This window comes from Malus domestica, chromosome 06 (assembly GCF_042453785.1).
Source record: "Malus domestica chromosome 06, GDT2T_hap1".
In the NCBI taxonomy this organism is placed as follows: Eukaryota; Viridiplantae; Streptophyta; class Magnoliopsida; order Rosales; family Rosaceae; genus Malus; species Malus domestica.
In genome coordinates, this window is record NC_091666.1 from 555,831 (window position 1) to 567,714 (window position 11,884).

The 11,884-nt window shown below is 40.1% G+C and overlaps 1 protein-coding gene and 1 long non-coding RNA gene across 12 annotated transcripts; both read left to right on the forward strand.

Annotated features, from left to right (window-relative positions):
- Positions 1-1,493: 1,493 nt before the first annotated feature.
- LOC103409399 (uncharacterized) lies at positions 1,494-6,350 on the forward strand. 11 transcript variants are annotated; one of them, XM_070823896.1, is made up of 11 exons: positions 1,494-1,859; positions 2,008-2,220; positions 2,354-2,477; positions 2,790-2,919; positions 3,101-3,147; positions 3,231-3,288; positions 3,579-3,615; positions 3,737-3,974; positions 4,479-4,586; positions 4,727-4,823; positions 5,796-6,350. In XM_070823896.1, the coding sequence occupies exons 1-9, from the start codon at positions 1,857-1,859 to the stop codon at positions 4,571-4,573; spliced, it is 945 nt and encodes a 314-aa protein (XP_070679997.1). In that variant the 5' UTR covers positions 1,494-1,856; the 3' UTR covers positions 4,574-4,586; positions 4,727-4,823; positions 5,796-6,350. The 11 variants fall into 11 exon arrangements, with proteins under 11 accessions (XP_070679997.1, XP_070680000.1, XP_070680002.1 ...); XM_070823904.1 differs by having other exon boundaries at positions 1,650-1,859; positions 2,347-2,477; XM_070823899.1 differs by lacking the exon at positions 4,479-4,586.
- A 498-nt stretch (positions 6,351-6,848) lies between these two features.
- Positions 6,849-8,118, forward strand: LOC139197155 (uncharacterized). The gene is made up of 4 exons (XR_011582298.1): positions 6,849-6,990; positions 7,199-7,312; positions 7,387-7,463; positions 7,540-8,118. It is a non-coding gene; the product is annotated as an uncharacterized lncRNA (long non-coding RNA).
- The last annotated feature ends 3,766 nt before the right edge of the window (positions 8,119-11,884 follow it).

Sequence of the window (11,884 nt, forward strand, 5' to 3'; positions counted from 1 at the left end):
CCTCGCGGGATAAACCTTCATTCAAACCCTTGTAATAGCTCTGCTACCTTGTTCAACCTTGATGTAGTATCGATTCATCTTTTGTAAATCTCTCTCCCTCCCTGAAGCTTTCAAACCCTTGATAAACCACAAAGATAGGAACCTGCAAGACGACCAGGCTTGCCCGGCAAGGTTAAACCGTGCCCAACCTTCTTTGTTTTTTGTCTTTTCATTCATTAGCCTAGCAATATGTTGTATACTTCCAGTTATATTCAAGTTATTTCTAGCAAGATGACTATTAAAAGGCTTTCTCAGTACTTGGATCCGATTTGAATATATCTTCAGTGTTCAAACCAGATCCAAGTCCTAAGCCCTCGGGCATGTAAATCTGATTAGTTAAAAGTCTTTGGCCTCAAGGCATAAAAAAGAACCTTATGTGGACTTAACCCATCCACGACAATCCTTGATAAACGAGAAGTCTGAAGTTCCTTGGAGCGCAAGTAATCGACCTACCTCTTAGTCTTATTTCTATTACATTATGATTATCATAGAACGCTTAAGCATGGGAAGGATTCTGATAGGAAGCCTCAAGGCCTACACCTAAGGCCCTACGAAGGCACCTATTTGGATTCATTCCGTTCTGCGGTCTAGAACGTTTGAGTATAAGAACGAACTCTAATAGGAAGCCTCAAGGCCTACACCTAAGGCCCCACAAAGGCACCTATTTGGGTTCATTCTACCTCTCGAACTCGGGTAATCAGAAGTATAATAGTTATAAGACTCATGCATTCACAAGAACAAATATGATGTGTTCGAGCACTGGTTTAGTTATTAATAGGAAGCCTCAAGGCCTACACCTAAGGCCCCACAAAGGCACCTGTTATAACTAACACGGTTTCTCGGGTATATACATATACAACCAAAACTCGACATCTATTTCACATCTGCCATACTAAAGATGGCAGTGGCACGCCTGAGCACTTAAAAGTTAACTTGATTGTGAGCCTCAAGGCTTACACCTAAGGCCCCACAAAGGCACCTCTCAAAGTTAACTCTGTCCTTCTCTTTCAGCCTTACCCGACGAGCCTTGCCCGAAAAGTCTTGCCTGAAGAGTCTTGCCCGACGAGACTTGCCCGACAAAGCCCGACAGTGAAGCAGAAGCCCGACAGCAGCCCTCAACCGGCGCCAACCTCCCGGGGAGCTGTGTGCTCGTCGGCCAGGAAACATCCCGACGGAAATTCCTGACGTGAACACATTCTACTACGTGCGGGCAAGTCTCTAAGACGTTCATGGATTCCATGAAAATAATAAAAAGCTAAGCCGACATCCGTGTTAGTTCCGCGTAGGCATTCGTTCTTTTACGTGCAGGCAAATGGAAAAATGAAACAAAAGTTGATGAGGAATTGTTTCTCGTTTGTTGTTTTGTGTGGAAAATAAGAAATGATGACGCTTTCCTTTTCCTTTTCCTTTTCTTTTTCTTTATGAACCCGTCCTTCTCCATGCTTTTTATCTATTTCTTGCTATCAATTTCTCTGCTACTACTAGTCTGTTTACTGGTGCTAAGTTTTACCATCACCATCCACCAACCCCTCTCTCTCTATCTCTCTCTCTCTCTCGAGTCCCCAGCCAGCCAGCCAGCCAGCCAGCCTATCCCCACCACTTCCACCGGCCTAGGTCTGCTGCTCTTGCTGCTGGGGCCTTGTTTCTTTCTTTCTTTTTATTTTATATTTCTTGCAAAATTCATTGTTATTAAGCTTAATTAAGCTTAATTAAGCTTTATTGGGGTGTTGGGTTGTGTTGGGCTTTAATCACCTTTATTCATTATTTCCTACCAAAATTGACCACCCCAGATTCCCCCAACCTCACTTCAAAATTCAATGGTATATACATCTCCACCCCATCTCAAGCTCGGGTTTTTTTATTTCTAGGGTTTTTCTTTCTTTTCACTATCTTTCTATTTCGGGTTAATACCACTATTTCTACATTGAATTGGATTGAATAATTTGTGATTGATTGATGGCGTATCAGAGTTCTGGGTCGAGTTCTAGTCCCTCTGGATTCCAATTCCCCAATTCCAGTTCCCCTTTTGGTGACACCACCTACACCAAGGTCTTTGTTGGGGGGCTCGCCTGGGAGACGCACAGCGACACCATGCGCCGCCATTTCGACCAGTTCGGCCAGATTCTCGAGGCCGTCGTTATTATTGATAAGAACTCCGGCCGATCCAAAGGTTATGGCTTTGTGAGTATTTCTTCTTTTCACTTTATGGCAGTTTGTTTTGCAAATAAAGAATCAATGGCAGTGGGATTGTACTGTCTCACTCACAACTTTTAGAATGACTTGGTTTCTGTTTGTATTTACATGGAGGGTTCAGGTGACTTTCCGCGAACCAGAGGCCGCTGCTCGGGCCTGTGCTGATCCAACTCCAATTATCGATGGCAGGCGCGCTAATTGTAATTTGGCTTCACTCCGGCAGTCCAGGCCACCTATGCCTTATGGTATGGTTTCTTATGCTCTTGGTTTGATAACTAACTATTAGTCCCGCTTCGTAGTTTCCCGTTTCATGCTCGATTGCAACTAGTTCATTGTTTTCTGGTTATGTTTATCAATTTCTTTTATTACGTTCCATTGTTTTATTGACTTTGTTTTAAACACAGCAATTATCTATGGATTTGAAGAAAAAAAAGAACTAAGATCTTCATTGGTTTCCATCACATTTTCATGTTAACCTTTCAAAGTACCAAAATCTACATGTATTGTTTTTACCATAGCAAACAAACACATGACGCATGACATTTTTTTACTTGCAGGATGTCCAAGACCAGCTTCTCCATACATTGGAGGCGTGCAAGCTACCCGTGGGGCTTACATTGGAGGATATGGCTACCAGCAGCCTCTTTCTTACAACTATCAACAAGGATTAGTTTATCCTCCATATGGGTGAGTTGTGCATTTATAGGATTAGGTGATAGCCATCAAGTTAATTGTAGTTGTGTAATATTTGCTGATCATCCACTTGTGTTGTATATAAGTTGTCAACATTTGATATTTGATTTGGTTAACCATGGATCGGTGACTTCTCAGTAAACAACTTAGTTCTCTTCCATTGTTTCTTGTGTAGTGCGTGCAATTCAAAATATGCAATGCCATGTAGATTTCCAAAATCAGGTTTCTTCGTCATTTCCCTTGGTATTCAGGGTTCATTTTGTCTGGACTATGATGATGTGACATGGCATGATTGGTAATTGCAGGAGACGAAAAAGTGATAGTTGCAGAGGATATGTGCCCAGATCAATGTTTATTGAACAGGCAAGACTTAGGACTAGTGTTTTTTATTGAGGACCAACAATTGGGTTTTCTAGTCTCACCATTATTGATTGATCTCATACTTGAGATTTCTCATTCAAGTATAGGAGCACTTCAGCCTGTAGTTTAGACCTTGGTTCTTGCATTGTAAGGGATTAGTTTTGGTGTCTTGTGTTGTATATTCCATGCATTGCATTGTTTGTAATTGTATTTTCATGATGTACATTAACTCTTCCAAAGTGTCCACAGAAATTATTATATCAGCAGTTGTAATGGTTGTCTTATCCGTGCAGGTATGCAACATATGGACCTGACTACGCTTATTCACAGGTCAGTAATGCTATTAAATGGCAGCATGAGGTGGATGTCTTTCTTTTCAATGTATGAGTGAAGATATTATGTTGCTTTATTCTGACTTGCTCCCTCACTTTGTGCGCCATTTCTTTGGTAGGGTTTATACAACCCCTATGTGGGTCAGCAATATCTTCAAATATACGGACTTCCAGGGACAGCTAATACTTCTCCTTATCCTTATGAACAACTGGGTCAAACCATTCCTGGTGGTCAGGGTTATCCAACAGTTCACGGATATGCAATGCCTGCTCAGCAGATAATCCAGTTTGGTGCACCCAGTGTTAATGCAGTCACAACTTCCCCAGTCCCTCAAGTTCAAGCAGCATATCCTACGGGTACATCTCTCTGTCCTGAAACTATTGTTCTTTTTTTTTTTTTTCTTCACAACTCTGGTGTCCCCCTTCCTAGGGGATAAATTATGATTGTTCATCTTTCAGTATAAATTAGTGAAGCTTTACCACCAAACATGCAACTCATCAAACTCATAATTTATGTGAAATCAACACAACCTGAGGCTTGACCACTGTCTTGATCATATTATTACTACCTATGAGGATGTGAGATCATGATAAATTTTAGTCCTTTATCATGCACATTTTTTGCTTAGAAGGCTTACCCCCTGTTGATGCAGTGAATAGTATGAGTGTGATATGTTTAATTAATAAAGAATTATTTTTAACACAGATTTTACTCAAAGTCTTTGATTTCTATCTTTCAATTCTATAAAATACAAAGAATTTTTTTTTTAATGACAATTTGATAGATTTTTCATGTAGATCAATGTACCATGGAGTATGTAGATAAGACTTAATTGACAAAATTCTGTGTTTTTTAATCAGGTATGGTAGCAAGTGTTGTGGCACAACCACATTTTATATTATCTGCTCCTCCTCAATATATGCAGGGTAGTGGTTCTGAGCAGAGAGCTGGGTGAGGGGTTGATTAAGGTTAGTGCCACATCATAGAATAGATTACGGTGTGCTTTGCAGTCCTATACCTATTCTTTGAGAAAATAGAAAAGAAAAAAGGGATACAACCGCCACTGGGTTCGTATGTGATTTTGAGATTCTTTATTTACTCTTTGCAGGTATTCTTAGATTGCAGCAGGACTAAAAGAAGCAAAACTGCTAATTAAGCGGCAGGCTTCAGGTCGAGCCTTGGAAATTTTATTTTGCATTCTAGAGGTAAACATATTTGGTCATTCTATGTACATATGCAAGATTTACCTATAGGACCTGCAAGTTCTGATTATACAAACCTTTTCTTCCGGCAAAAGATATGCAAAATGAATAATATTATTCTCAGCATGCCTTTGATAGCCAACTGATGATAATGTAGTTGCATATATCATTATCATTTAAAGGTGCAAATGGTTCCATATGAGGCTGAGACAACAAAGTGTGAGAATTCGACTATTATTCATTTGTTCTGTTTGTCTTTGTTGGACGTCCACGTGCAAATTAGTTTAATGGGATGATTTACTAGATTGCTGTTTTCATTAACATGTAGCAGTTCATTCCAATATTCAAATTTTGTGATTTTCCATAGCCATTAGTAGCCCTCCGATTCTTCACCTAATAAACTTTACGTTGTAGTGCTTACTCAATAATTATGTAAAGGAGAGTGGTTCTTCTTGGCGCATTTTGTTTGCATACTGGATTAAATTACCGATACCTCAAGCCTCATTCGGTTTATAAGATGGGATTGGAATGGATAAATCACAATTTTCAAGTATGTTGAAGGAAGAAATGAAAAAATTGTGACCGATGTGGAGGTAGAAGATGAATTACTCACAAAAGAAAACTTATCCACTCCAATCCTCCTCAAAATGGTAGGATTAGAAGGGAGAAGCTTGCTACATGTCTAATCTCATTCTAATCCCCTGAAAGTGAAAAATCATTCTCTTCTACCCTCACTATAACTTATATTTAGAGGGTTCCATTCCAATCCAATCCAATCCAATCCAATCCAATCCAATCCAAAGATAACAAACGAGGCCTAAAAGAATATATAGCTGGACTTGTTTTTGTTGGTTTCATTTTGTGTTGATCTGGATGTGCTTTCAGTCTAGTTATGATTTTATGATTTAAGGCTTGACATCCCAAAGTCTTTGTTTCTGGATTTATGCCCTGTCTTATACATACATTTTTCTGCAGGTCATACATAGTCATGGTCACCAGAGAAGTCAGATGTCAGTGTCACTCCAGATGGCATAGAAGGATGGAGGATGCCAGCTGCTCTTCCCTCCCAGTGCGACATTAATCCTCGGTGCATCTAAACCTGTGTTACTCAGGAAAAGTGGCAGGTTGTCATGGATTGGTGGGTGCTAGAAGCAGGTTTCTAGCAGCCAGATAGGACTAAAACAAGTCTGAAAAAACATGTTAGAATCAACATATGATTCTTTTATAGTCTGCCTTGTCCCGGCATTTTGGGTGTATAGTCTGGTGTCACGTGTTGGTGGGCGGCCCATCACACGCGTAATGTCATTCAGGTATTTGTGCATACTAGTTATAGGATTTTCATTCAACTCGGAAAATCCTGTAATTTAGAGAGTTAAGAGTGCCTGGCTTCAGAAGGGGAGAAGCTTCAGGCATGTTCTGTTTATTTGGAAAGAACAATTTTTGGGTGTATTATACATATATAGTAAAACAGTGTCTCGCCTATTGATCCTTATGATTTGAACGATATGCTTGTTTGTATATCATTTGAAAGATTGCTCGTTATGTTATAGATAAACAGGGTGGTCATGGTCACTCGATCCAGAGTTCACAAATCATGCAACACGATGTTTGACTCGTGCCAAAAACAGTGTGACATGGTCCTCTTTGCCAAAATGATAGGAAAAAAATCGGAGGAACTATCCGTGGAGTAAAATCAAGACCCATTGCCCACACAAAGGATTCATAACCACAAAATTGAAGAAAGAAATTAGAAACGAAGGCAGAGAAGCTGTAAATAAATGTCTCTAAAAGTCCCCAAACCAAACTCTCACCGGCACGCTCCTGAAAACGTTGCACACATTCCTCTGTCAATCTCAACTCCATCGATGCTCTACACTCGAAGGGGCCTTACCACCGCGAAGGACGGCAGATTTCTCATTTATTCAACTGTAATTCCTGAATCCCTCCATCAAATTTCTTGAGATCTGGGGTTTGATCAATTACTCCCCCTCCGTGCTCAACAAGTTTCTGAGGTGGGAGGACAAGGGCGGTGAGGCTGCCTCTCTGGGCACTGAAGCGCTTGCATGTTCTCTGAAGGGCTCTTCCAGTCCCATCAAGGAGAGCCCCCAAGAAGAGTGTGCCCCATGGTTGCAAGTCTTTTTGTGGCATTGCCTGCTTTGCTTCTAAAAAGGTATGTCATTCGGCTGTCTTTGCAGTCCCCTGAATTAAACTTGGGGGCTCTTTTTTGGTAAAGAAACCTGGGCACTTACCACCGGTCTAATTCGTATAAATATATATATTTATATATGTGGCAATTTACAATACTCGTCAGTTATTGCATGCATAACATTCTTATTTGTGGCTCCTGCGACTGACCTTGTCACTCCTCTATGTTCAAGCTGCTATTTTCGTGGGAATTATCAGATTGGTGGCACTTCTTAAGATTTCAGGACGGTGAACCGATGAAGAGATGGGAGGACAATCCTATAAATTTACGTTCAGAGGAGACACTTGTATGACCATCAAACTCTTAAGTTGAATAATGACTTGTTTTCTTTTGCAAAAGCTGATGCTTCATTGGATGCAGACAACAACCTAGACGTGCAGGGAGGGGCGGAAGGAATGAATGTCGAGAGAGCGATTTCTGGGATTACAGAGGTACAGGTATGTGAAATACTGGGTTTTTGTCTGTGATCTTATAAAGTTGTAAAGCATGTCCTAACCATCACAAGTTTTGCAGATGAAAGAGATTCAATAGAAGATTGTTTGCTTCGAGGTGTTAGAATTACAGATGGAGAAAGAATGGCAGGGGTAAAAGAAAGAAAGGAAAATACAACTGATGTACATACAATTCTTCCCAAACATCCACCAAATTAATCACTCTGATTTTCTATTCCATTTGAAATTAATGATCCTGAAGGATTTGACAGCCTGCAAAACCAAATACAGCTTTCGCACTTGCAGTAAACGAAACAGGATTCAGTTTTGTGCACCATCCTATCTAGATTGTCTAATTTAAGCGTCGAATTCCCTTTCTAAGTACTGCACAAAGATATCGCAGCATCAGCATCGCATGTTGGCTTGAGAAATAAAGAATCTGGATTCCAGAGCACAACACACAGTACAACTTAGAAACAAACGTGTCCAAGTCGAATAGATACCTGTCCGGCGACTGTATACAGTCTGTTGTACCAGCCATTGGTTGCCATCCCAAGTGCTGAAAACAGGTGCTTGCAACTTTTTTTACCGGGTTTTTGTAGCGAATACTCGATGAAGCAATTCGAAATTAAATAAAAAAATTACTTCTGAATTGATCTCATCCTTTCTTTAATTTAATAATTTCAGAAGCCCTGCCGATCATCCTTATCGTCATCAAATTCGAGCCATTATAACTCATGAACAATCCTGAGTTGGTATGTATGACTATGAGTGGAGAATTACCTTTAGATGCTTTGCAATCTATAAGTTTTGCTGCCACTTCTGCAGGCCTTTGCCAGCTCCTATCTAATCCACTAACCTTTAAAGTCCCATATTAAAATTAATGCAAAACGAATGAGTAAATTAACAAAAGCTTCCACTGGCCATGTGTTTGGACCCGATTTTACTCTATCAGCCCTAGCAATCGAGGCCGTTGAGTGAGCATAGCTTCCAACCGTCAGATAGAAAAGTGAAGATATTTTTGTTATTGTTAAAGGATAATATTATGGTTTTTATCATAATAATTATCTTTTAATATGAATTATCTTGGCTTTTTCTTATCCAAGATAAATAGGATGCAAACTATATATGTGATATGGTAGTAAACAACACAGTTCGAGTTGGGATTCTTATCACATGGCATGGCTGGGATGTGAAGGTTATGATAGGCTTTAGCCTATACGTGGGATAATGAAATGGTGATGTGATGTGGCAGAAGGTTAGCCTGCATGTCGTGTGAAAGGCTACCAAATATATATATATATATATATGTAATTGGTGGTTGTTTAGGTGAAGGTTATCCAAGCAACTTGATCTTGGGATTTGATGTGATAAGGCTAAGCACAAGGATTGAATTGGGTTGCATTTTTTGCTAAGTTCAAAGTCTTGGGAATAGTAAGGCTTATCTGCATTTTTGGCTAAGTTCAAAGTCTTGGGAATAGTAAGGCTTATCTAATGCAATTAGTGGAAGAGTTCTAATACATGACAGAAGCCTATATCAACTTATCAACCAATGCGCATATGTCCCTATAAATACAAAGGCAGTGGCAACAGAAAAAATGACCTCCAACTCAACACACAAACTGCCATGCGCAAACCCTCGCTCTACGCGAAACCTCTCAAACATCTTGAGATTTTTATTATCTTTTTCGCCAACACATCTTTAGTTTGGATATACAGCGCTGTGAATGCAACCGACGAACATCTTCAGTTTGGATAAATAGCACTGTTGCCGTAGAATCAACTGACCGCGTAGCATCTTCAGTTTGGATAAAAAGCATTGCGTCAAGGCTGACTGGTTATCTATCAAAGTCTCGATCAAGAAGGATTTTCGAATCCTTATTGGCAGAGGTCATCTCATTAGCCTTCTCAGCAAAGTGAGTTGTTACAAGTTACTACATTCGGCACATTGAAAGCCGAATTTGATATTGAACTTCGCATAACTAGTAGCCTTGTCTTCAGGCTCTAGAACCCGAGGTCGAGACGTGTTCCTTCCTCGGCCGCAGTCGCAAGATCAAGAAGTCAGCAGCGCACCCAACGCAACATCAACATATTTTACTCATCTCGACCGACGAATTGGCACGCCCGTACATAATCGAAGGACGTAGTTAGCTCATTAGTTACTCAGCCTGCGCGCCACATAGGCTTGGTAGTTTTTTGGGTCAACATTTTGGCACACCCAATGAGACCCAATGCTTAAACTACAAAGTTCACATGATAGATCAAGATTTCAATCAAGTTCCGTTGGAGATTTGGCGCCAAGTAAAGCATTGCTACAAGAAGAAAGCAAAACTCCTTGAGAAGTTGTCTAGAAGATGGGGGCAATTTTCTGCTCCAGCAACAATCAAAATTAGGCCTAGGAAAATTGTCAAGACGGCTAAAGAAGAACCTAGGCCACTTGTTTGTTTGGTCGAGACTGAAAGTGTGGTAGGCCTAGAAGAAAAAGTTCAAGTTTCTGAGCCATAAATTGATTCATAAAATGATTCGTTAGAGGAGTGTTCCAATGACGAACAAGACCGATACACGGCTTTAAACCATAAAATCACATCGATTGATATGGTAATTGAAGACATAGGCCTAGCCGAAAAAATCACGCCAATCCATATGATTATTGGTGATAAAGCCGATATGGAGAAATCCTGTTCGGCTAAGTTGTTCGAGTTAAAAGTCGAAATTGGCAAAATTATTATGCCTGGGGGGCATAATAATTGTTCAACACATTCGGCGGCTGATGATAAAAAAAAATTTCGTTAAGCCGAACATATTTGCAGGTGATCTTTTATTCGGCTTTGGAAAATCTCAAAGTGAAATTTTTGATGTGAAAAGATCTCGGCTTGGAATAAAGTATCGTTGGCCTCCTCCTGATTACGATTTAGCCGTTTTCAATTTCTTTTGCTAAAAAAAAAAGAATATATTATTTTCTTAACCATTCAGCCTTCAGGCCGATGCATAAGAAAATAAGGGGGGCAACATTTGGGGCAGCAACCTAAAAGATGGTGTTCTCGGCTTAGAAAGTTGTTTTTTTAATACATTAGCCTAGCGGAGGAAAGATGTTTGCAGAAAGCCACCTATCGTGGGAGCTCTCTTCGAGTCGAGTACCAGGCCAAATTCACACTCGGTGGAGGTATTTGATTTCCTCAAGTATTAGAGAGAATTGGGAGTTTGACAGCTGATTTCATCAAATATATATATATATATATATATATATATATATTCATATATAAAATCACCTCAGTACCTTGCATCAAGAGTAAACGACTAGGATGGGTCATCTTTTGCCGATACCATTCAATGCATGCATGCAGCGTTTTGGGGGTACTTCCTGTTCAATAATCTCGGCAGAAAGAAATTGCAGTGGTGTGTTCGTCGAGCTCAACAATGTTTTCGATCTGTACGTCTCGATCGAGAAGTTAGGAAAGTTAACCAACGACCACCACATTTATTCGGCAAATAACAAGTGAGAATGAGTATAGGAACTGCTTGGTAATATTTGATACTCGGTGTAGAAGAGAAATAAAAAGGAGGAATCTAGAAAAAATAAGGGTGCAAACTGTATGCTCGACGATTAAAACTTTAGTCTTGCCGAGACTACATATTATACATATAGAGTTTTGGTGTTGGACAGAAATCATGCAACATTTGCCGAGTTTGGTGTTGTCGGTTCATGTGATGGTGTCGACAAAAAACAAATTATTTTCTTAATCATTCGGCCTTGCAGGCTGATGCATGAGAAAATAGAGGGGCAAGCGTAGCTTGGAAATCAATGCTAAAACTAGAAAATAAAACAAATAACGAAAGGCACGCCATGCCTTTGAGATTGAACATGCAGTCTATTCGTATGAGTAAAAAAAGGAAAAGAAGAAAAAAAATTCTCTCCTCTTCATGAGAGTTCCTTATCTCCGTTTGTGAGAGTTCTTTCTCCCCTTGTGAGAGTTTGTTTTTAACTTCTTCCTCCCTCTTCCATCGCCAGTCCTGGCTGTGTCCAGGGTCTGTGCCAGGATCGACGGCTGTCTCATGTTTCTCTTTTTCTTCTTTTCTTTTCTACATGCTCGTTGGCCTGCATTTTGTCCCCGTTGTTTCGACCCAATTTACCTGCACTACTAGCTCTTATCCCCTCTTCTTCCCCATCCTATCCTTTCATCATTGCTCTATCCTTCCTCTGTCTCACTCAATTTGGGCTCTGCAGACCATTTTTCTTCACGCGACTTGTTGCGACCTCTCAGAAGGTGTGTACAGCTCCGGCTTCGATGGAAACACCACCACCTTCCATGTGTATTATTTATACCATATTTAGGGCCTCGTATTTAGACCTCGTATAAATACTCGGGGGACTTAAATGTAATTATGTGATAAAGGAATAGGCAAATATGTAATAAGTGAGGAGTCTT